This window comes from Molossus molossus, unplaced genomic scaffold (genome assembly GCF_014108415.1).
Source record: "Molossus molossus isolate mMolMol1 unplaced genomic scaffold, mMolMol1.p scaffold_m16_p_3, whole genome shotgun sequence".
In the NCBI taxonomy this organism is placed as follows: domain Eukaryota; kingdom Metazoa; phylum Chordata; class Mammalia; order Chiroptera; family Molossidae; genus Molossus; species Molossus molossus.
Window position 1 is genome coordinate 54,534,654 of NW_023425366.1, and position 26,325 is coordinate 54,560,978.

The 26,325-nt window shown below is 40.5% G+C and overlaps 1 protein-coding gene across 1 annotated transcript in view; it reads left to right on the forward strand.

Annotated features, from left to right (window-relative positions):
* Nucleotides 1–680: 680 nt before the first annotated feature.
* THBS4 (thrombospondin 4) overlaps nucleotides 681–26,325 on the forward strand; it is a 51,573-nt gene continuing 25,928 nt past the window's right edge. Inside the window, 2 exon segments of the mRNA XM_036279080.1 lie at nucleotides 681–765; nucleotides 7,189–7,392. Coding sequence (XP_036134973.1) covers nucleotides 681–765; nucleotides 7,189–7,392 — 289 coding nt within the window.

A 26,325-nucleotide genomic window follows, 5' to 3' on the forward strand; every position in this document is an offset into this window, starting at 1 on the left:
ACCCATTGCTCTCTGGACCACTTTAGCAGAGAGTTCCTGGAGAGCGGTCAGGGTTCGTTCGGAAGGGAAACCAAGATGAGCGTTAAAAGCCTGTCCCAAGGAGCTCTTCTAAAACAAAAGGAGTACAAGAGATGGGGGCTGATGGTGCCCAAGGCCAGCGGGTCAGTGTCACTTTCTCCCTCCTTTCTCCCCCTTCATCTCCACCCCGTCCTGTGCGCCTCTCACCAGCCCGCGCTGCCCCTGCCCTCCTCCCCCAAGGCCCCCTGTGGTCCGAGGCCGCCTCCGCGCCCACCGGAGGACTGGGTAGGTCCGGGGCTCCAGCGCGTCCCCAGACTCACGCCTTCCCCTCCGCCCCCACTCTTCCCGGCCAAAGGGAATCCCCGCCAAGGGGGCCGCGCCAGCCTCGGCCCTCCTCCTCCCCAGGACCCGCCGGGCCATAAAGCACCGGGCCGCGCCGCCCAGCCCAGCGCCCGCGCCCCAGCTCTGCCCAGCGCCCGGACGCGAGCGCCGCCCCGACGGCACCCCGGACGCCGGCCCCGCACGAACCCCGCACCGCGCGCCCTTCACCTGCGCAGTCCGCTCAAGGTCCCGCCCAGACACCGCGCGCCTCCCGGGGACACCGAGGCAGGCTCCACGCTGCCGTCGCTCCGGGGCGCCCGCCGGGAGCAGGAAGAGCCAACATGCTGGCACCGCGCGCAGCCGCCTTCCTCCTGCTGCACCTGGCCCTGCAGCCGTGGCTGGGGGCCGGCGCCCAGCCCCCCCAGGGTAAGTGGGCTGCAGCCGAGGCGGGCGAGCGGCCCCAGGCCCCTCACTCGCGAAGCCCGCTGTCCCGCGCTCCGCTTGGGCGAGTGAAGGGACCGGCTCGGCCGCTTGGCGCCTGGGGTCTCGCTGGGCACCTCTGTCCCCCTGGGGCCCGAGTCAAAGCATTCTGTGATTGGAAGCCGGGATTAGAGTATAGAATTTCTGATACTCCATTATCCACCGACGAAACCAACTCCTTGAGCAATAGTTCGGGGGATGCAAAACTTATTTTCAGTCTATGCAAAGACGTGGGGTTTGCTTCACATCGGACCCACCACACGGCCCTAGACCTCTAACATGCCCCGTCTGGAGTAGGGCGAAACCCAGGTTCGGTCCCCTGCGTCTCAGTCTGGCTGGCCCACCCTTCTCCCCTTGTCCCCTAAATCCTTCCGTGCGGCGGGAGGGGTGTTCACCCAGATAGTCTGAGATCTACATCCCCGAGAAAGGCGCCGAATTCGGTTTGCCCTGCCACTCGCCTTTTTCTGCTCTAACTTTGCTTGGAGCCCAAAACCTCCTTAGAGGGTTGGCTTCATCTCTTGATTCCAGAGATAAACAGAACAGGAAGGGCTGAGAAACCGGTCTTTCTCTACCAAGAAGTAGAAATCCGATAAATACCATAATTGAAAAGACATCTGGATAAACCTCAAACCCCTGTGTGATATGGGGTGAAATAACCATTTAGGCAGAAAGCACTTAAGCTCAAACAGACTTTCCTGTAAAGGCCAAAAGGAAGAAATTACTTAAACAAGAAAAGATCTTAGGTGATGACCTTCATCTGTTTGAAATTGGTGCCTGGGTTGATTTATTGCTGACTAAGGAAATAAAGCTGGAAGAGACCCAGCTTGAAGTAGAAGTTAGTCCTCACTGCGCCAGAATGAAGAATGTCTGTGGGGCATTCTCAAGTCCCTTCCCCTCCCATTGCAGCAATCACCCATTTAAACTTTGCATTTCACCAGATAACTCATTTTTATCCCAGACCAGCCAACCAAAATTGTGGTTTCCAGGGGTACTGTACTGCTTTTAGTTTGTGTTGATATGTTTGAAATGCTGTAGTCTATAATATTTATTCACTAACCTTGCTTCTAGGAACATAAGAGAGAAAGCTTTTTTTATTTTATTTTAGTTTATTTTTTATCCTTACCCAAGGATAATTTTTTTCCATTTTTGTTTAGATAGAGTGGGAGGGAGAGAGAGAGAGAGAAACATCAACGTGAAAAGGACACATCGAGTGGTTGCCACCCGCACAACCCAACCAGGGCCAGGGACAAACTGCAACCAAGTTATGTGACCTTAGCGGGAACTGAACCCAGGTCTCTCTGGACCACAGGCCAACGCTCTAACTGCTGAGCCAAACCAGCCAGGGCAAAGCTTCTTTTTTTTAAAAAAATTGAAGTATAGTTGATATATATATTAGTTCCACATACATGATTCAGTAATTGTAGATATTGCCAAATGATCACCACAATAAGTCTAGTTAATTTCCATCACCATACATAATTACAATTTTTTTTTTGTGATGAGAACTTTTGAGAGCTCTCTTAGCGACTTTCAAATATATGATACAGTATTATTAACTATAGTCACCAGGCTGTAAATTACATCCCCATGACTTACTTATTTTATAACTGGAAGTTTTTCCCTTTTGGTCCCCTTCACCCATTTCGCCCAACACCCTAACCTCGACCTCTGACAACCACAAACCTGTTCTCGGTATCTATCAGCTTGTTTGTGTTTTTTAGATTCCACATATAAGTGAAATCATACAGTTTTTGTCTTTCTCGTCCAAGTTATTTCACTTACCATACTACACTCTAGGTCCATCTATGTTGTCACAAATTGGAAGATTTCATCCTTTTTATGGCTAAATAATATTTCATTCAATATATATACCATATTTTCTGTATCCACTCATCCATATGTGGATACTTAGAGTGTTTCCATATCTCAGCTATTGTAAATAATGCTGCAAGGAACATGGGGTTGCATATACCTTTTCAAGTTAGTGTTTTTGTTTTTTGATAAATACCCACAAGTGGAATTGCTGGATCATATGGTAGATCTATTTAAAATTTTTTGAGGAACCTTCATACTGTTTTCCATAGTGGCTACACCAATTTACATTTCCACCAGTGGTACATAGGGTTCCCTTTTCTCCACAGTCTCACCAACACTTGTTGTTTCTTATCTTTTTAATTAGCCTTTCAAACAGGTGAGAAGTGATAGCTCATTGTGGTTTTGATTTGCATGTGATTACTGATATTGAACATCTTCACATGTACCCATATACCATCTGTATGTCATCTTTGATTTTTCTGCCCATTTTTAAATTGGATTGGGTTTTTTTTTTGCAGGAGTCCTTTATATATTTTAGATATTAACTCCCTATCAGATATATGATTTGCAAATATTTTCTCCCATTCAATAAGTTGCCTTTTCATTTTGTTGGTAATTTCCTTTCCTGTCGAGAATATTTTTTAATGAGAAAGGTGGTTGTTGTTTTATCTTTGTTGTTGAGAGTATTACAGATGCCCCCTGCCTTTTCCCCCCATTGCCCCCACTCCTCTATGTGAAAGAGACACATCAATCGGTTGCCTCCTGTATGCTCCCTGACTAGGAACCTAATCCACATCTTAGGTATGTCCCCTGATCCGGAATCAAACCAGAAACCAGCTGACCCACCCAGCCAGGACTGCTGTGCAGAATCTTTTTAGTTTAATGTAGTCCCATGGTTTACACTTGCTCTTGTTGCCGTTTGTGTCAGAAAGGATACTCTTTAACATAATTCAAAACTTTTCTTATTGCAGACATTATTAGGCAGGTTTGAATTTATGGGTGTAGTTTTTTTGTTACATGAATTTTTGACATTTGAACACACAACTTTCTGGTGTGCTACAGGTATGGATTTTGCTTCCCCTTAGAGCTACGTGTTTTATGAAGATTTGAAATCAAGCTATACTCCCTAACTTATCTGGTTAATGTAGTTGCTGTAGATTAGCTGATTAAGTCAAGTTTCTGATAGAGTGTTTTATTGAGTTTTATTACTCTTGATAACTATCAGCTCAATTGGATAATTTGCTTATCTCTAGTCTCCTCTGAGCTAATCTTATTAGTCTTATTAGTATGCATGTATTCAATTTTCATACTGTGGTAGCTGGGCTCATTGATAGCAGTAATTTCACCTCTAACACTAGACGGTTGTGCTTAGATCCCAGTGCTATTACAAAAATGTAATAACATTAAAAGAAAATTGTAGTGTCTCATTTCCTTTTCAAAACACTCTCCAAATTCATTACTTACTAATCCCAACTCTGCCTCTTCTTGAGAGAGAAGCCAGTGGATCAGACAAACCAAACAGATTGAAGTATGGTAAATTTAGCTTGAGTTGAATTATGGAAATAACTATAGTCAAAACAAGAATCAGGAATTCTTGAATTTGGTTATGATTGCAGTTCCCACACTTTAAACACTCATCCCTTTCCTGAAGATGCCTTGTCCTGAATAGAACTTTTAAGCATAATGCCTTTATTACCCTCACTGGTGAAAATGTAGTTTCCGATTCTATCTGGAAATTTAAAAATTCTGTTTCTCTTTTGAAGTACAACAGGCAGCAGTCTTCATGTTTGGGTAAAGTAGGGTGCGAGAAGGAACATAATGGATATTCTGCTTTCCAACACTTCCCGTGGTAAATTCATCATTGTGTGAGGTCCTTGGTGCACATGAAAGAAACGAGAGAGATTCAGTCTGAAGACAGGTTGTCTTATAAAGAGTAGACATTCTTATGTAGATTTTTTTGCCTGTTAATTTTATAACTTCTTATTTCTTTTTCTTATTACGAAAGCAATACCTGTTTATTGTTTAAAAAAAAAAAGAGCCCTGGCCAGTTTGGCTCAGCAGTTAGAGCATCGGCCTTCAGTCCAGAGAGACCCGGGTTTGGTTCCCGCTAAGGGCACGTACCTCAGTTGCAGTTTGTCCCCAGCCCTAGTTGTGTGGGTGGTGACCACTCGATGTGTCTCTCTCACATCGATGTTTCTCTCTCTTCCTCCCTCTCTCTCTCCCTTTCTATCAGAAGATAAATGCAAAAAAATAAATAAAATGTCCTCGGGTAAAGATTAAAAAAAAAGAAAACTGAGTAAGCAAAAGAAAAGGAAATTTAAGCATTTATAACTATACAACCCAGAGACAACTATTATTCATGTTAGTATTTTGTTGTGTTGTCTTTCAAATCTTTTTCTATGTAAATATATATATTTCAAATGGGATCCTGTTATATATATAGTTTTATAATCTGTTTTTTTTCCACTTAATATATAATGAACATCTTTCCTTTTTTTTTTAAGTAGTCAGCCACACTACCTTTTTTAATAGATAGAATTCCAGTTTTTGGAAGGACCAAAATTTATTTATCCAGGGCTCTAATATAAGTGTTTTGATATTATAAATAATGATTTGCTGAACAACCACAGTGCTATAGGTAGCTTATCTCTGTGGAGCCCTTCTTTCTCTGCTAAGAACACCTGGTTTCCATGACAAAGTGCTGTGGCAACTGAGCCCGCGTTTCCTGCCTCGTCCACTGAATTTTTTTTTATCCTTACTCGAGGACATTTTTCCATTTTTTGTTCAGATAGAGTGGGAGGGAGAGAGAAGAAGAGAGAGAGAGAGAGAGAGAGAGAAACATTGAAGTGAAAGGGACACATCGAGTGGCTGCCACCCTCATGACCAACAAGGGCCAGCAACAAACTGCAACCGAGGTACGTGCCCTTAGCAGGAACCAAACCTGGGTCTCTCTGGACCGCAGGCTGACGCTCTAATCGCTGAGCCAAACTGGCCAGGGCCTGAATTTTGACATCCTTCCTTCCTTAACAGAAATTCTAGAATTACCACTGGTGATGACTATCTTTATACTTAAATAATTTACCACTTTATTATTTCCTTAGGATAAATTCCTGTGAGTAGAATTTCTAAATCAAAAAGCATGTATGTCTTAGGGCCTTTGATACTATTATTTAAACTGTCTTCAATAAACTGCCTTCAAAATATTTATACTAATTAGATCTTACCCACCAGTATATGGATTTCCATTTCCCTGAACTCTCACCAACAGTTAGGTATTACTGGAGATTTTTGTTTTGTTTTGTTTGCAATTTAGTGAAAAAAATATTTAAGTAAGCAATTTCTTTGTCATTAGTTGAGCATATGAACATTTATATATATATATAATTATTTGCCATTATTACTCTTTTTCTGTTAATTGCTTTTACAGGCTTTTTTGCCCATTTTTCTGTAAGAATGCTTATTTTATTGGTTTTTAAGAACTATTTATAATTATGAATGCTGTTACACTTTTTTTTTTCTTTATTGATTTTAGACAGAGGAAGGGAGAGGGAGAGAGAGATAGAAACATCGATGAGAGAGAACGTTGATTGGTTGCCTCCTGTATGCTCCCCACTAGGGATTGGGCCCACAACCTGACTGGAAATTGAACCGGCGACCTCTTGGTGCATGGGTCGATGCTCAGCCACTGAGCCACACTGGGCAAGAGTGTTACACTTTTAGTAACCAGATTATTGTATCTGGAGACAGCTATGGGATTGTTCAAACAATATTTGCATAAACCAACAGAAATGCTAAGTAACTTATAGTAAGACCCAAATTTGGCCATTTCCTTTTAAGTAACTCTAGATGTACTCTCTCATACCTTTCTTTAATGTTAAAAAGTTGGAGAGAAAGTGCTGCTGGCTTGATCAAAAGTTTTTGCACACCAACTCTATCAGTCAGGGTACAGTCAAGAAATAGAGACCACATGGGTTTTTTGTGTGTGTCTGTTTTTTAACAGAACTATTAGAGAACTATAAATGCACCCAGGGGCAGTTAAGTCTCACAAGGGTAGCAAACTGTTTTCCTGACACTCCATCTCCCACCACGTCCATGCTTTCTGCTGAATTCCCTGCTTATTTATCACTGACCAGCAAGATACAAGAGACTCTGGTCGAGGAGGTGCATGAGGAACCCCAAGGCCAGCAGAAATTCACCACGTGGGGACCTAAGGAAAGCAGTGACTTGGATCACTCACCTGCCCCTTGTACTTTGCCCGGTGGGCATTTTCAGAGCCACTTCTTCAGCCAAATGTAACTTGGGGTTTGCAAACTTAATCTTCTATTGGGTGCTATAACGTAGTGATAAATATTATGCTGCATTTCTTCTGGTTCAAATGTCCAGCCACTGCAAGCGTGACACAGAAGAACAGGGGAGGTTGGCCATGTGGAAATGACTGCGACATTAGTCTACAGTACTTCATAGCTTTCTGTCAGTTTGTCCCCCCTCAAAAAAACATGTTTGCCCCAAAGTTAGATCTTTCACTGATTATCCCTCTCTCTCCATTCTCCCCAGTTTTTGACCTCCTCCCGTCCTCCAGCCAGAGGCTGAACCCAGGTGCCCTGCGGCCAATCCTGGCCGACCCCGCCCTGAATGAGCTCTATGTGATCTCCACCTTCAAGCTGCAGACTAAGAGTTCAGCCACCATCTTCGGCCTTTACTCTTCAACTGACAACAGCAAATATTTTGAATTTACTGTGATGGGGCGCTTAAACAAAGGTAAGCAAATTTGTAGAAATCATCTTCTTAAAAACCCTCTTTTTCTGTTCCAGGATTTGAGATCTACTTGCTTATTAAGATGGTTCCCTTGTACAATTTTTTTCATCCAAAATGAGTTTTTCCTCAATACCAGATTCTTCTCGTTGTACATTTACCTATATAACGAGAGTGGGTTGATATTGGGAGAAAGAATGAAGAATTGCCTGTGGCCAAAACATCCTCTGACATTGTCCCTCATGTTATTCGGGATCCAGTTCTGGAAGGGATAGAACCCAGGACAATTCGGCCACTATCTTAGGCAGCCCAGGCTGCTTATAGAAACGCCGTAGACTGTGTGGCTTGAACAACAGACATTTATTTCTCACAGTTCTGGAGGCTGGTAAGTTCAAGATCAAGGTGCCAGCAGACTCAGTTCCAGGTGAGAACCTGGGTCCTGACTGGTAGACAGCCACCTTCTCACTTCCCTCGCTGCATGACACTGGGGCAGGGGGAGCTTTTTCTGTCTTCTTTTCCTTAAAAGGAACTAATGCCATCATGGGGCTCCCCCCCCCCCCATGACCTTACCTCAACCTAATTACCTCCCAAGGCCCACTTCCTAATTCCATCACACTAGGGGTAGAGCTTCAACATCTCGATTTGGGGAGACACACAAACATTCAGTGCATAACAGCCACGCACACCGGTTTTATGTCCCCTTGGAAGCAAGTGGCTTAGCTGAGCTAACTCCTAGCTCTGCGACACCTTCTTGAACTTGATGGGGAGGCTGTACCTCAGCCAGTACACACAGCTCTTTCCACCTGTTTTGTGCCAATTTACACAGGTCTGTCACCTGTTTGGTGCCTCTACTGTCAAATGTTTTACTGTCAAAATGAGCTACTACAAGTACTAAAAATGACTCTCAAAAAGTCACTATTTTTTAATCTCTTTCCCTTCCACCCATGCCCTGGGAACAGTACCTGTTCCTGCTTATTGAGGAATGTGACAGATAAGTCTCTTGCTTTTAATAATAATGATAATAATAATAAAAGGACCAGTCCTTCTGTCTAGATTTTATATTTATTTTGGTTTGTTTTACAAAGTACATAGATACTTACCGTGCTCCAGACTCTTAGATTCTAACTGTGACGGAACACTTAAGTCAGCAGGTGTTGGGAGCTGGAAGACATGCCTAATTCTTAGCTTTCGTGAGACTATAGAGCTAAAAGCAAGAAGGAATAAGGTTTTAACTCCTTCTTTTATGTCTTTTAATGTCCTCTTTCCTTTCTCCCACCTCGCTCCCAAGTCCGCTGTCTCTGTGCCTCTCAGCCTCTCCGGGGTGTGGTGAGGTTTCCCATCCTGGAGTCTGAGGACATGGTTTTCGTTCTGCCTGATTCGTGGTTCAACCATTTCTGCCCCCTCTGCCCCATCTGCAGCCCTGGTGGGAGATAATTTTTTCCCCCTCCGTGCCTTGAATCAGTCCCATTTTGCCTCACATCTATTGAAGGAACTGCTCATCTTCTAACCTCCCAGCTGCTCAGTTTGTGATCTGTAAAAACCACCCGTCTTCATCTAAAGATCAGTAGCTTCTCACTAAACTGTCTATTTAAATGCATGGAAGATTTCTCTTTTAGCTCACTCAGCTTGGTGGCTAAAAGGCCCTCTGTAGAGTGAAACACTCTCCTCCTAGCTTTTCACCCTCACTGAATTTCACCCTCACTGAATCTCACCCTTTATTTCTAAATTGGCCAGAATGTATGAACTCACTGTGGAACATCTGTTACCTGGAAACACAAGGAAGCAGCTTACCCTGAACTGATTCTTTCTATTTAGTAAGTAGGGGTAATGCTAGATGTATGGGCAGGTAGACAGGTGAGGCAGTTGTTAGTGTGTATCCTTTGAAGAATCGCCAGTCCTGTGATTCAGCTGTAAATCCAGCAGGTCACCATGTTAGAGGAGAAGATGAAAGGGATGATGTACACCTCTGCACCCTCCAACCTATTAGAGGCGATCAATAGCTCTTAGAAAATATATATATTTTTTAATTTCTGAAAAGAATCCAGAAGTGAAAATTCTCAGAAAACAAGGAAAAATTTACACTAGTATTAGAGTTTGGAGAGTTGAAGAATTTGACATAGAGAAGTTTCACTGGAGTAATAGGAAATTCATCATCACTGGTAAATCTGAAAGTTCTGGGAAGGAGCAGCAGCCCATTCTGATTGGAACAAGAAAAAGTCTCTGGGTCCAACAGGTCCGAGGAAAAGACATGACATATAGTTGTGACTCTGTGTTGCAGTATTCAGTGGTAGCCATGCAGGCCTGACATAATTTATAGAGGGTGGGGGAAGAATCATCTTGGAAGGTGAGCCCTGGTCATTACTCAACTGGCAAGGCTCAGCTGATCAGTTCTTTTCACTTGCATGGAAGACAGTGAAACAATCAGAAGACATCAAGATGTATCTCTACTGCCTTAAAACACCTAAATAGGAAATAGGACCCATCTTTCCCTCCATTAAAGGCCATGATTTGGGAGTGGGTGACTACACAGATAGTATCAAAGAGCAGAGCCCTCAAGAGCTCCTATCATAAATGAAAGTGTATCGCATCAAGACTGTGAAGAATAAGTTCGTCACTGAGCAATCTGCTTCTACTCTCACACTCTCCAAGTGACTTTAGCCATGGTGGCCTCGTTACTCTTAAAAAGCATAACTTGAATCAAATTATGCCTGACACCAGAGACCTTTTATTGTTTCCCATTTCAAACTGAATAAGGTATAACCCCCCAGCTGTACATTCAGAGTTCTCCACTGCATGACCCCCAACCAGCCTTTCCAATTCATCCTTCCTTCCAACCCTCCATGCAGCCTCTACTTCAGCTCAGTGGACTGGCTACCATTCACGGGACCCACTCATGCTGTTTTTCCTTCTCCATCCTTTTGCTCTTGACCTCTGTTCCCCTCATACACATTCTACACCATCTCCAGACATCAAAATCCTACACATACAAGACCTAGTTCAAACTCCTGACACCTTTCCTTATATGACTTTGTATCTCTATGGAAGACACTGATCTTAGTTTGTCTTGTACTTGAATTTCTTCTAGGCCTTCCCTCCAGTAGGTTGTAAACCCCCTCAAAGCAGGGACTGCACATCCCTTAAATCCCTTTGTGTCTACTGCTGCACCGAGCACAGTGCCTCGTACATGGAAGTGGCTCGTGAACAGATGGAAGAGAATAAGTGGCGGCTGAGAAGAGGAACCTGGTTTGTTAGAGAAGACATACACTATTGTGCAAATTCTGGAAGTACAGAATGTCTGGCATGTTGTAGGTCTGACTCAGATTCATTTTTTTTTTTTTTTTTTTTTTTTTTATCCTCACCCGAGGACATTTTTCCATTTTTTGTTCAGGTAGAGTGGGAGGGAGAGAGAGGAACAGAGAGAGAGAGAGAAACATCGACGTGAAAGGAACACTTCGAGTGGCTGCCACCCGCACAACCAACCAGGGCTGGGGACAAACTGCAACCGAGGTACGTGCCCTTAGCGGGAACCGAACCCGGGTCTCTCAGGACCGCAGGCCGACACTCTAACCGCTGAGCCAAACCGGCCAGGGCTCAGATTCATTTTTTAATGAATGAATGCTGAAGACCATTTGGATGAGAATATAAAAATATATAGGTAGCATTTTTGATAGAAATTATTTATCAGATTACTAGTAACACAGGTGGTAGAATATTGATAGAAATAAGCATTCTACAGAAACCATCTAACTGGATAGAAGATATGGTTGATGCTTTTCTAGGACGTGGCATGGAGGCAAATTTCCAGTTGGTGTCCTGTGTTTGAGTCACAGTTAAAAAACTCACAACTGCACCACCGTGAATACATCTCCGAATTGCTCTTAGAGCTTCGACTGCTGTCTCCGAAGTGGGGATGAGCTGCCTCTCAGGTTGATTATAAGAAGTGAATTATATAAAGTATAATAACTTTTTTAGACTGTGAAGCTCAATAAACATGTCAGATTCTTCTAGAAGGAAGGAAAGCAGAAAGGAGGGAAAAAGAAAGGTAGAGATAGATTATCTCTCTACTATTTAAGCAACTATCTTCCCAAGATGATGATTGATGAACTCTTCTTGGCTTGCCTTGAAAGCTTCCCCTTTTAAAAAGAGCAAATGAGAAGAACTTCTTTTGTTGTTGTTTTTACTTTTTTTCAGTTACAGTTTACATTCAATATTTTATATTGGTTTTAGGTGTACAGCATGGTGGTTAGACAATCATATACTTTACAAAGTGTTCCCCTCGATATTTCCAGTACCCATCTGGCACCAGACATAGTTCTTACAATATTATTGGCTATATTTTCTATGCTGTACTTTACATCTCCATGACTATTTTCTAATTACCAATCTGTACTACGAACTGCTTCTTTAGTCTTCATTTGATCTCCGCAGAAGAACAGCTTGGTGCTGTGGAAATGAAGAGAACCCCAAGATTTTATAGTAACGACTGAGGCGTGTCAGTCAAGCTTCTAAGTCAGCCTAAGGGTGGATGTCAGATGGTTCAGGATAGTTGTTCTGAAGGCTGTGGGCTAAAGAGAGAGAGAGATAGTTTGGGAGAGATGAAAGCATTTAAAAATGAGAATTTGGAACCCAATAATGACAGGTGAAAAATTAGGTGCCTTGAACATTTATAATAATATTTATGCAACCCTTACAGTGCACCAGGACTATGTCAAAGACTCAACACTCACTTTCCCTTTTAACTGTCACAATATTCTTATGAGGTGCTCTTGAAGGAGTTCAATTTTAAAGTGGCTATGTGCAGCCCATGTGGCTCAGTGGCTTGGGCCAACTGAGAGGTCCCAGTTCAATCCCCAATGCAGGGCATGCAGAAGGTAGCCAATCGATGTCTCTCTCTCACATCGATGTTTCTCTCTCTCTCTCTCCTTTCTTCTTTCTCTTAAAAAATTAATAAGTACATATTTTTTTAAAAAGCGGCTATATGCAGAAAATGTTAGCGTATAATGTATCTTGACTTCAGAAAAGAATGTTATTAAGTTACTCATTATACCTTTCTGAATAATATTGAAAAGAAGAGCTAGATAAATAGTACTGTTAGGAGTTGGTAAGTTACCTTATAGAAAAGTATCTAGTGGTTTTTGACAAGTCTCTATCTTGGGCATAGAACTGTTCAACTTATTCGTGACTTAGATGAAGACATAGACAGTATTTTATTATGTTTGTAATTGGCACAAAGCTAGAAAAGATAGTTGAATTTATTGGATGCCATGATCAAGGTTTATAAGGTCCTACCAGACTGATAAAATACGTCACCCTCATATGAAATTTAATATGAAAACAATGTAAATTTGCCATCTAGGAGTGAGAACTGAATTGCAGGAGTACAGGATGTGGGAGATCTATCCCAGGAATTCTAGTCAAAAATATTAAGAACCAGTTGAGGATGTTGAGCACAGTGTCTGACATAGTAGTTGCTCAAAAATGTTTGCTGATTGATACAGTGATGCAATGTCCTGAAAAGGTTTCTTAAATTATAGCCTTGTTAATGCATACATGTGGCCAGGTAAGGGAGCCGATAGTTTCGCTCTCCTCTGAATTGTCCAGGCCACATCTAGAAGCTTGTGTCTAGTTCTGAACACATTCACAAAGGACACTGACAAGTCAGAGATTTCCTTTAGAGTCACTCAAACAGCAGCCCTTTGGAACCCATTTTTTTACTACATCGTAAGTCAAAAAGTTAAAGGAACTGGAGAAATAAAAGAGCCAGACAGCCCAGCTGGTGTGGCTCAGTGGATTGAGTGTCCTCCCATGGACTGAGAGGTCCCAGTTCAATTCCTGGTCAGAACACATGCCCAGGTTTCGGGCTTGGTCCCCAGTAAGGGGCACGCAGGAGGTAGCCAATCGATGCTTCTCTCTCTCTTTTTCTTTATCTGAAAAATCAATCAAAAAAATTTTAAAAAGCCAGACAGAAGACATGAGAGAGATAAAATCTGACTTACACTATTTGAGACTAAGATGAAATCTGTCTGTAGCTCTAACCCATTGGAGGAAGTCAGAGGAAGCAAGTACTGGCTCTGGATTCGGAAAATCCTGGAGGGAAATCCAAAAGTGAAATGGTTTCTCCACAAAGTAATGAGTTCCTTGTTACTGGAAATGTAATGGGGTGGTAGAGGCTGAATTTGCACTGAGGGAGTTTATAAAGTGAGATATTAAGCTGGATAACTTATAATGTAAATATTCTGTGGCTCTTCTAAGGCTAGAGAGGTTCTATGGGCACTTAAGAAATTCTTTGCAACTCTCTCCTATAGAGTGACCTTGGGATTCTGAGCTTACTCACTGCTGTCACCTACTAGATAGCTGTGCACAGTGATGAGTCTCATAATTTCTCAAAATATAAAGCTCTTTGCAGATGTTTAATGTAATTGCTGTGCTTCCTTTCAATGGATGCTTGTGTGTGCGCGTGTGCACTCACGCACTCTGTAAACTTTGCATTTGTTCAAACCACTTTAAGAAAATTTCAGAACACACAGATTACATGTATCATGCCTGGGAGTCACCCAGAGTACTTTCAGGAACAGCAATTTGATGATTTACTTTTTATACATATTTCCAAAGCACCAAAGTTACAAAAACCTAGTGTTTAGGGCATAAAGATAAATAAGCAAAGGCAAACAAGAATATCCATCACGAAAGACATTAACAGCAAGAAGGCTTTTTATAAATGTACAGTTATTTAAAAAGGAAGAGGAAAGGTTGACACCAGTGGTTTTCAACATATATTTAAAAGTGCAAAAGAGCAAAGCCATTTGCCAAGCAAAGCAGAGCCCAGACGAACTGCCCGAGTTTGCCGCCTGCGGGCCAGATCACTCCGAACCTCTTTGCCCAAGCAGACAAAATACCATCATTTCCAGCTGGCACTCTGCTTCGTTTCTCTGACATTCAGCACATCGTAGTATTTTTGACTACCAGGTTCATTTTTCAAATAAAGCACCTTTTGAGAATTTTCCCCCAAGATAGCAATATTTCACATCTTTATTGCTTGGGTTTGCTGTTCCATCCCCTGCCGGGCACTGAGATGGGACTTAATCAGATTGGACTACATAGTTCCTGTGTCAGGCTGGTACCCAGACATGGAAATGTAGCCATAAGGGGCCCCAAATTGTCAAGTACACGAAAGTGCTAAGTTTAGAAAGAAAGTATTTATATACATAAACCAGTAGAAACTGTTCCCTGCATTTTAAAAAAGGTTTTGGGTGAAAAACCCAGAGTCGGCACGTGAATACCCTATTTTATTTATTTATTTTATCAAGTAAAGAGTTGTATTTGGTACTCTCATGTGCTACGGTGCATGGGGAAATTAGTAAGAAATAGACTCTCAGTACCAAAAGTTTATGCTCTAGTAGAGAAGATAAGAAATAAACACAAACAGATATACTAATACCTACATTTGTACAGCAGTTTATAGTTTTACACTTTACTTTTTTCCTTTTAGTGAATTTTCTTTTTGTTTTTTTAATTTTTTAAATTATAGTTTGCCTTCAGCATTATTTTGTATTAATCTCAGGTGTACAGCGTAGTGGTTAAACAACCATGTACTTTACAAAGTGTTCTCCCTGATATTTCCAGTGCTTACCTGGCACCATACAAAGTTATTATAATATTATTGACTATGTTTCCTATGCTGTTCTTTACATCCCCATGACTATTTGTAACTACCAATCTGTACTTCTCAATCCCTTTACCTTTTTCACTCTGTCCCCCAAAACCCTCTCCCCTCTGGCAACCATCAGTCTGGTCTTTATATTTATGAGTCTGTTTCTGTTTTTATTATTATTCATTTATATTATTCTTTAGATTCCACATATAAGTGAAATCATATGGTATCTGTCCTTCTTTGACTGACTTAACTTCACTTAGCATAATACCTTCTAGGTCCACCCATGCTGTCACAAATGGTAAGATTTCATTCTTTTTTAAGGCCTAGGAATATTTAATTGTATATATGTACCACATCTTTTTTTTTTTTTATCCTCACTAGACATTTTTCCATTTTTTTGTTCAGACAGAGTGGGAGGGAGAGAGAGGAAGAGAGAGAGAGAGAGAGAAACATCGACGTGAAAGGGACACATTAAGTGGCTGCCACTCGCACGACCCAACCAGGGCCGGGGACAACTGCAACCAAGGTACGTGCCCTTAGCGGGAACCGAACCCGGGTCTCTCCGGACCACAGGCCAACGCTCTAATCGCTGAGCCAAACCGGCCAGGGCATACCACATCTTCTTAATCTACTTCTCTGTTGATGGGCACTTGGTTTGCTTCCATAGCTAGGTTATTGTAAATAACACTGCAATGAACATAGGGGTGTATATATTCTTTCAAATTAGTTTTTTGGGTTTCTTCGGGTATATACCCAGAAGTGGAATCACTGGGTCATAAAGCAGTTCCATTTTTAATTTTTTAGGAAACTCCATACTGCTTTCCACAGTGGCTGCACCAATCTGCATTCCCACCAACAGTGCACAAGGGTTCCCTTCTCTCTACATTTTCACCAGCAGTTGTTATTTGTTGATTTGTTGTTGATAACCATTCTGACAGGTGTGAGGTGATATCTCATTGTAGTTTTTAGTTTGCATTTATCTGATGAGTAGTGACATTTAGTATCTTTTCATATGTCTGTATGTTCTCTTTAGAGAAGTGTGATTGTTTCTTGGTGTTAAGTTTTATAAGTTCTTTATAAATTTTGGATATTAACCCTTTATCAGATGTATCATTGAACAGTATATTTTCCCATTCAGTGGGTTGTCTTTTCATTTTGTTGATGATTTCCTTTATTGTTGAACACTTTTTAGTTTGATGTAGTCCCATTTGTTTATTTTTTCTTTTGTTTTCCTTCCCCAAGGAGATATATCAGAAAAACTATTACTAAGAAATGTCTGAGATTCTATTGCCCATGTTTTCTTCTAGGATGTTTATGGTATCAAGTCTAACATTTAAGTCTTTAATCCATTTTGAATTTATTCTTGTACATGGTGTAAGAAAGTGGTCTAGTTTCCTTTTTTTTACACGTATCTGTCCAATTTTCCCAACAGAATTTATTGAATACACTGTCCATACCCCATTGTATGTTCTTGCCTCCTTTGTCAAACATTAATTCACCATAAAGGCATGGGTTCATTTCTGGGGTCTCTATTCTGTTTCATTGATCTATATGTCTGTTTTTTTTGGGTTTTTTTAATGCCAGTATTGTGCTGTTTTGACTGCTATGGCCTTGTAGTATAGTTTGATATCAGGTAGTGTGATTTCTCCAACTTTATTGTTCTTTCTCAAGATCACTGTGGCTGTTTGAGGTCTTTTGTGGCTCCATATAAACTTTTGGATTATTTGTTCTAGTTCTGTGATATACACCATTGGTACTTTTGTTAAATATTTTTATTGATTTTTTAGAGAGAGAGAGAGAGAGAGAAACATCAATGTGAGAGTGAAACATCAATCTCTGCCTCCTGCATGGCCCCTACTGGGAATCAAGCCTGCAGCCCACAACCCAGATTGTGCCCTGATTGGGAATTGAACCAGCAACCTTCTGGTGCACAGGATGACACCCAACCAACTGAGCTACAACAGCCAGGGCTGCCATTGGTATTTTGATAGAAATTGCATTGAATCTATAGATTACTTTGAATAATATGGATATTTTAACAATGTTAATTTTTCTATCCACGAGCACAGTATATACACTTTCATTGATTTGTATGTTCTTAAATTTCTTTCTTCATTGTCTTACAATTTTCCAAGTACAGGTCTTTGGCTTCTTTGGTTAAATTAATTCCTGGATATTTTATTTTATTTTTTTGATGCAATTGTAAATGGGATTGTTTTCTTAATTTCACTTTCTGATAGTTCTTTATTGGTGTATAAAAATGCAACTGATTTATGGATATTTATTTTGTATCCTGCTACTCTACTGAATTTATCAGTTTCAGTAGTTTTTTTGGTGGAAATTTTAGGGTTTTCTATATACAGTATCATGTCATCTACAAATGACAGTTTTACTTCCTTTCTGATTTAGATGCTTTTATTTCTTCTTTTCTTCTTGTTATAGCTAGGACTTCCAGTGCTATGTTGAATAAGAGTGGTGAAGTGAACATCCCAGTCTTGTTTCTGATCTTAAGGGAAACACTTTTAGTGTTTGCCCATTGAGTATGGTGTTGGCTGTGGGTTTGTCATATATGGCCTTTATTATGTTAAGGTATGTTCCCTCAGTTCTCATTTTGCTGAGAGTTTTTTATAAATGGGTGCTGGATTTTGTCAAAAGTTTTTTCTGCATTTATTCATATGATATTTAGAATTCATTTTCTTTATGTGGTATATTAGGTTAATTGATTTGTGGGTATTGTACTAACCTTGCAACCCAGGAATGAATCCCATTTGATCATGATGTATGATCTTTTTCATGTATTTCTGGATTTGACTTGCTGATACTTTGTTGAGGATTGTGCATCTATGTTCATCAGAGATACTGGCCTATAATTTTCTTTCTTTGAGGTCTCTATCTGGTTTTGGGATTAGGATAATGCTGGCCTCATCAAATGAGCTTAAAAGTCTTCCCTCCTCTTGAGTTTTTTTGGACTAGTTTGAGAAATATAGATGTTAGTTCTTCTTTGGATGGTATAATTCTCCTGTGAAGTCCTCTGATCCAGGACTTTTGTTTGTTGGAAGTTGTTTTTTATTACTGCTTTAATTTCATTAGTTGTAATCAGTCTGTTCAGATTTTCTGTTTCATCTTGGGAGATGGTATGTTTCTAAGAATTTACCCATTTTGCCCAAATTGTCCACCCTGTTAGCTTATAATTGTAATATTTTCTTATAATCTTGTGTATTCTTGTGGTTAGTTTTGCATTTTCTTATTGACCACCACTAAAAACAAAACGAAATCAGAAAGGCGGTTTTTATTAACTGTAGAAATTTAAGGAATAGACACTTAGTAAAATGAACAAGCTATTAAGTATCTGAGCCGTAACTGGAGTCCTGGAAATGTACACCTACGAAAGTACCGAGAAAGTATTATGGGAATGTGAATGAGACAGATACTTTTCAACCACAGGGGAAACAAACTTAAGGAATAGGGTGCATTTGAGCTGGATCTTGGCTTCAGATGGATAGCGATGATGGAGCAGGCAGGAGAGCTACGGAGTAGAGAACATTCCACACAGAAAGAAAAAGATGAGTGAGGCAGGAGAAGGCTGGAGAGGGGTGAAAACACAGAACAGATTGTTCATCTTGGCTGGGCATCAGCAACATGGAGGGTCCTGAAGGTGATGAGAAGGATTTTAGACATAATTTACGAACCACTCGGGAGCTATTAAAGGATTTTTATTTACTTGCTTGTATGTTGCTTTCAGGAGACAGTAACTTGATCAGAACAGTCCTGTAAGAAACTCCAGCTGTCAGCCCAGAAAAAAACACAGAAAGAGACTTAGGAAGGTGAGGCAGGGATTTGACAGAGAAACCCAGAGATGGAACAGAGTAGAGGCAGAAACGCCATTTGAAGATCTACAGCCTTCAGTTCTAATCAGATGTGAAGTTTTTTGTACTAGCCCTGAGGGGAAAACCAGGCGGAAATCACCAAACTCATTCCAGCTATTGATGAGTGAAAAGGGAGCAGGAGATGGAATGTGCCACAGCTGAAGAAACAGAGTTGTACCCAGTGACCGTTTTCCTGAGAACGGTGCTCCCAGGGGTGGTGACGGGCAGAGGTGTGGTGGACCCAGGAGAAGACCACTCCTTCCAACCTCAGGACACTGGTTTTTCCACTCTTCAGAGGGAGAATGATTGTCTTATTCTGTTCTATTTTCCTCTCTGTTTTGTTCCCGTCTGCCATGTGCGTGCTGAGCTAGAAAGGGGGAGGTGAGCACTGGGAAAGGGGGACTTGGAGAGAGGACTGCACCATGTCTGTCCACTCCATTCCGAGGGTGCTGCCTCCCAGAAATCACCCAATAGGCTGCAGGCTCCTGGGCCAGAGCCGCAGGCTGTTTCTGGGCTCAGTATAACTGACGGGAAAATGCTGAGTTTTCTGAGCAGGTGCTGTTCTGCCCTCTGGGGTAGTCTTACTGCTCTGAAGATAAAATAAGTATAGACACATTGAAGTAAGGAATTTGCAATAAAAATGAAAAATGGGAGCCATTAGAGAAATGAAAATTATTGGATCAAGTATGAAGAATGGTAAATGTCAAATCTCTTGATAATATTTCTGCTAACAGACATTGCGAAAATGGAAGTTTCCATAATTCTTTTTCTTTTTTTCTTCTTGCTATTATCACAAGATCTAGGAGCATAAGGAATTTGTCATTTCAGCGTTGCATTGCAACACAGAGCAAGGCAGAAGTACCCTTAAATGGTGGCATGAACACAATAGTAGGTTTTGCTACCTGCAATAAATCTTGAATTGCCACTCTATAGATCTTTTATATTTTATATGTGAAAAGCTTTAATGCAATCATTTAATTATTCATTGAAAGTTCATATTTACAACATTTAATGTACACCTCTTATGTGTAAAGTACTCCACTAGGTACTAGTTATAAAATTAAACTTAGCTATTCAGTTATGAAAATAAATCACACCCACATGCCCTGGAAAGCCTGTTGTAAAAGCAGGCGATATACCTGTGAAAATATGTGTCCTTTGAATTTCACAGAAATCTCAGTTTGTATCTTTTGATCTCTTATTTATTCTTAGATCTATTAGTTGTTTGGTAGCATGTTGTTTAATCTCCTTATATTTGTGGATTTTTTCAGCTTTTTTTGGCCATTAATTTTCATTTTCATACTGTTGTGGTCAGAGAATATACTTGCTATCATTTAAATATTTTTAAGTTTATTGAGACTGGTCTTGTGTCCCAATATATGGTCTATTCTTGACAGTGTTCCATGTGAACTAAGGAAGAATGTATATTCTGTTTTGTGATGGAAAGCTTTTAAATATCAATTATGTCCATTTGGTATAATGTCCATTTGGTCATTTGAGACCAATATTTTCTTATTAATTTTCTATGATTTATCTATTGCTATCAATGGGTATTTAGGTCCCCTACTATAATTGTATTTTTGTCAGTTTTTCCCTTTAGGTCTACCAGAATTGCTTTATATATTTTGGTGCTCCCAAGTTGTGTGCATATGTATTGAGAAGTGTTATGTCTTCTTGATGTATCGTCCCCTTTATTATTATAAAATGTCTATCTTTGTCTCTTGTTACCTTTTTTTTTTAATCTTCACTTGAAGATATTTTTCTGTTTATCCTCGGATAGAGTGGGAGGGAAAGGGAGAGACAGAGAAACATTGACGTGAGAGGGACACATCGACTGGTTGCCTCCTGCACGACCCCGACCAGGGCTGGGGATGAACTGCAACTAAGGTATGTGCCCTTGACTGGAATAGAACCCGCAACTCACTGGTCCTTGGGCCGACGTTCTACCACTGAGCCAAACCGGCCAGGGCTCTTGTTACCTTTTATGAATGTTTTTTATTTTTTAATTACAGTTCACATTCAGTATTATATTAGTTCCAGGTATATAACATAGTGGTTAGACATTTATATAACTTACAAAGTGATCCCCCCAGTAAGACTCATATACCTAATACCATACATAGTTATTACAATATTATTGACTATATTCCCTTTGCTGTACTTTACATCCCTGTGACTATTTGTAACTGCCAGTGTATACTTCTTAAGTCTCTGCAACTTTTACACCCATCTCACCCATCCCCCTCCCATCTGCCAACCATCACTTTGAATTTATTTCTGCTTTCTTTGTTCATATATTTTGGTTTTAGATTTCACATATAAGTGAAATATGATATTTGTCTTTGTCTGACTTATTTAGCATAATACCCTCTAGGTCCATATATGTTGTCGCAAATGGTAAGTTTTCTTCTTTTTTATGGCTGAGTACTATTCCATTGTGTGTGTATATATATATATATATATATATATATATATATACACACACCACATTTTCCTTATTCCATTGTCTGTTAATGGACACTTAGACTGCTTCCATATCTTGTTTATTGTAAATAATGCTGCAGTAAACATAGGGATGCATATATCTTTTCAAACTAATGTTTTGGATTTTTTTGGATAAATACTCAGAAGTAGGATTGCTGGGTTATATGGTAGTTCTATTTTCAATTTTTTGAGGAACCTCCATACTATTTTCTATAGTGGCTGCACCAATTTGCAATTCCATCAACAGTGCATGAGGGTTCTCTCTTCTCCACATCCTTGCCAGCACTTGTTTGTTGATTTATTGATGCTAGCCATCCTGAAAAGTGTGAGGTGATATCTCACTGTGGTTTTAATTTGAGTTTATCTGATGATTAGTGACGTTGAGCTTCTTTTCATATGTCTGTTGCTCATCTCTACTGTCCTCTTTGGAGAAATGTCTGTTCAGGTTCTCTGACCACTTTTTAATTGGATTGCTTGTCTTTTGGTGTTAAGTTGTATAACTCTCGTTATCATTTTTTATCTTGAAATCTTTTTTGTCTGATATAAATATGGCTACACCTACTTTTCTCTAGATGTCATTTGCTTTTCGTATCATCTTCCAACCCTTCGCTTTGAGTCTGTTTGTCTTTGTAGCCGAGATGGGTCTCCTGAAGGCAACGTATAGTTGAGTCTTGCTTTTTAGTCCATCTGTGTCTTTTAATTGGTGAGTTCCATCCATTTACATTTAGGATAATTATTGACATATGAGCATTTCCTGTAGCCATTTCATCTTTTGTTTTCTAGTTGCTCTGTTTCTCCATTGTTTCTTTCCCCTGTGCTTCTGCCTGCTATTTTAGTCTGGTGGTAGTCTATGATTCCCCCCCCCCCTCAATTCTCTCTCTCTCTCTCTCTCTCTTTTTTGATGTTATGTGTCTCAGTTCTAGATTTTTATTTGGTGGTTACCATTAAGTTTATGGAAAAAAAGTTTCATACATATAACGGTCCTTTTTCTTATTGCATCTGATCTCCACTCACCTGTGTAAGTTCAGTGTTTTTCCTCTCCCCTTTTATTTTTTGTCGTCATAAATTATCCCTTTGTATGTTGCATGTTCATTTCCAAATTGCAGAAACTATAATTCTTTTAAAATATTTTTACCCTTGTTTGCCCTTATATTGTATTTAAATGTTTAAACCCTATTCTAAAAAAGAGTTGCAATTTCCTGGTTCTGTCCACCTGTTTGTCACCTTACTCACAGTTTTTGTATCCTTTTGTCTTTTTGTTTCAGACACAAGAGCTGCTTTCATATTTCTTGTAATGCAGGTCCTGGGATAGTAAATTCTCTTAGCTTTTGTTTGTCTGGAAAAGCCTTTATTTCTTCTTCATATCTAAAGGATTACTTTGTTGGATATATTATTCTTAGCTGGTGATTTCTCTCTTTCAGTATTTGAATATTTGATTCTACTCTCTTCTAACTTTTAGGATTTCTACTGAAAAATCCAGTAATAATCTAATGGGGTTTCCTTTATAGGTTACAGTCTTCTTTTCTCTGGCTGCGCTGAGAGAATTCTTCCTTTGTGATTACTTTTGACAGCTTTAATATGCCACAATTTGGAGAAGGTCCTTTTTCATTGAGATAATTAGGTGCTCCATCAGCTTCTTGGATTCATGGGTCCAGCTTTTTTCAAAGGTTTGGGAAATTCTAATCTCTTGTTTGAATAGGCTTTTTGTTCCGTTCTCACTCTCTTCTCCTTCTGGTATACCCAGGACCCTGATATTGCTCTTTCTCATGGAGTCAGATAGTTCTCATAGCATTCTTTCTTTTTCTTTTACTCCCAACCCCTCTCTTCTTTCACCTGAGTCATTTCTAGATTTCTGTCTTCAAGATGACTAATTCTTTCTTCCATCTGGTCTGCTTTATTTCCTAAACTCTCTTATTTATTCTTCATCTATTTCATTGGTTCTTCAGTTCCAGAATTTGTATTTTGTTCTTTTCTATTGTTCCCATCTCTTTGGTAAAGTATTCCTTTTGTTCATTGATTTAAAAAATAGGTTTTTTTTCCTTTAATGATTTGAGAGAGAGAGAGGAAGTGAGAGGGAAAGAGAGAGATAGAAACATCGATGAGAAAGAACATCGATTGGCCGCCTCCTACATGCTTCCCACTGGGGACTGGGCCCACAACCTGGGCATGTGTCCTGACCGGGAATCAAACCAGCAACCTCTTGCTGCATGGGTCAGCGCTCAACCACTGAGCCACATCAGTTGGACTTGTTCATTGATTTTAATCCCTGAGCTCACTGAACTATCTTTCTGAGTTTTCTTACATCTCGTTGATATTTTTTTAGAACTGCAATCTTGAATTGTATGTCATTTAAATCTTAATCTCCCATGTCTTTGAGTTTATTTTCTGGGGACTTTAAAATTTTCTTTCTGAACTACCTTACTACCTTGGTTGTTCATGGTACTGATGGCTCATTTCTCTGTCTAGACATTTGAGGGATTGAAATCTTTTTAAAGTACTTGTTGTTTTTAACCAGTTAGCAGGTTAATAAGTAAAGGACTTTCTTTCGTATTCCACTAGTTGGTGCTACGTATAGCTCAATTTTGTGTTTTCTCTTATCTGCACTACCGGAACTTCTGGGATCTCTGTGGGGCAGTGTCACCTTAGCCAAAGAAAATGCCCCATATTCCCCAAGGGGATGGGCATCCCCTCGAAGAGGGGGTTGCCTTGGTCTCAGGGCACCCCCCCCCCATGGTGGAGTGTGGTAGGTGATGACATTCCAGGCTTGTGAGTTCCCAGTACTGCTTTCCTGCAACCAGAAGCTGCCAGCCATGCAGCAGTATCTGAGGTGTCCCAGCTGCCTCTGCCAGTTCCACTATGATGGGTGGGGGAGGGGTGGGCAGGTGGAGGTGGGTTCAAGCATTTGTGGCTTTGGTTTTTTTCCCAACTGGATTTTGCCACAATGAGTACAGACCAGTCTGGCTAGAAGTTGCTTCTGCCTTTTCACAAGCTGCCTCCATGGTTGCTGCATCTGCTGGAGCTGGGTGGGCGATGGCAGGGTGGGGAGAGGTGGATTCATGCATCTGTGGCTTTGTTCTTTTTTTCCCTGGTGTTGGTGGCTGCTCTACTGCAGCTGCCAGCCTTTGCATGGCTTCTCCACCCCTGGGCTCAGCTTCAATATGTGCCAGCCTCTGGGTGGCCGAGTGGGGGTTGCAACTCAACCCTCTACTGCTACCATGTCTGCTGGGGCCACAGTTTGTATCTGCAGCTCCCATTTCTGTCCTTCCCCTATTCTCCTCACTCACTTGTTCTGATAGCCCCGCCATCATGTATTGCAATGTGTGGATCTCTCAGACGTGTTTGTGTGTTGGGCCCCAGGGACTCTTTTGTTGAATTATAGTTGTCCAACTTAAACTTTAGGGGGAGACCAAGAGGTTTTCTCACACTGCCATGATACTGACTCTATTTTTATGTTTTTAACATGCAATAATCCTATAGCATTCCATTTTATGATTATACCATTAATATTTTTTTAATCCTCACCTGAGGATATTTTTCCATTTATCTTTGAACAGAGTTGGGGGAGGAGCATCAATGTGAGAGAGACACATCAACTGGTTGCCTCCTGCATGACTCTGACCAGGCTGGAGACGAACTGCAACTGAGTTATGTGCCCTTGGCTGGAATCAAACCTGTGACTCTTTGGTCTTCTGGCTGATGCTCTAACTGCTGAGCCAAACCGGCCAGGGCTGATTATACCATTAGTTAAGTAGCCAGCCCTCCATCTCTTTTTAAACACACATGTTGTGTCAAATGTTTGTTATAATAGTTCTGAAGTGAATGTTTATACTCGTATATTTTGGGGGTTTTTTCCCCTTAGTGTTAATTCTTAGAAGTGCCATTGCTGGGCCATAGCACCTGTGCAACTTTAAGGTTTTTATACACGTCACTACATTGCCTGCAAAAAAGTTATACCAACTTAAGGCTATTGCATCCTGGAGCAAAGAGTTTGACTCAGACCTTTGGAGCTGCAATTATGTGTTTACTACATTAATTATCCAGCGACATTTACACTCAGCCTTCAATCTTGTTTCTAGGATTGTTTTTGGGGATGAACTTAAGTTTGGCAGTGGTACCTGTGGATGGACCTACAGGTATTGTTGATGGATTCACTGAGCCCTTGGAAGGAAATTACTTTGCTCTTTATAGCAAACCTCACCCAGTGGGCTTCACTCCCAAAGACTCAGCATCCAAGAACAGATTTTTAGCTCAGGGCTCAATATATTCAGGACAATAATGGAATAAAAAGCAAGGTCGAAAATGAGAAAAGAATTGCATGAATTTTTATTTAGTGAGCTTAACAAGATATGTGAAGGGATAGCTCCATGCATAGAAAAAGCAGAGACAGTAAGGTAGTGGATCCCTCTCCTAGTTTTTTGTCATTGTTGTTTTGTTTTATTACCATGGATACCTTTGATTTTCTAACTGAGCATTGTTAAATTGAGGATGGGTTGCTGAGGGACAATATGACAAATTACACTCAATTCAGTACATGCTTACAAAGGACTGTCCATGCCCAGCATTTTTAGTCATGAAGTAAACCACCCTCAGTTTCTAATTCTAGTCCTGCCACTTACTTTACTATGTCCTTGAGAATGTTCCTTCAGTCACCTGAACTTCACTTTCCTCTTCTGTAGATATTCCAATTTCATAAGGTTGCAATGAGTAGAAATTAAGTGTTCAAAGCAACTAGGGGCAACATCCAGCCTGTGGCAGTGCTCGGGAAATGTCTGGTGAATTAGTGCAATTAATGAATTCATGCCATCAGAAGCTGAAAATTTTAGTGGTTTTTTTAATGGGTCTGCTTGCTCATTGTACTTATAACTCTCTGATATTATTTTCAAATTTGCTAGTTTATTATCTGTCTTTCTGTGAGCACAAAACATGCAGAGAATA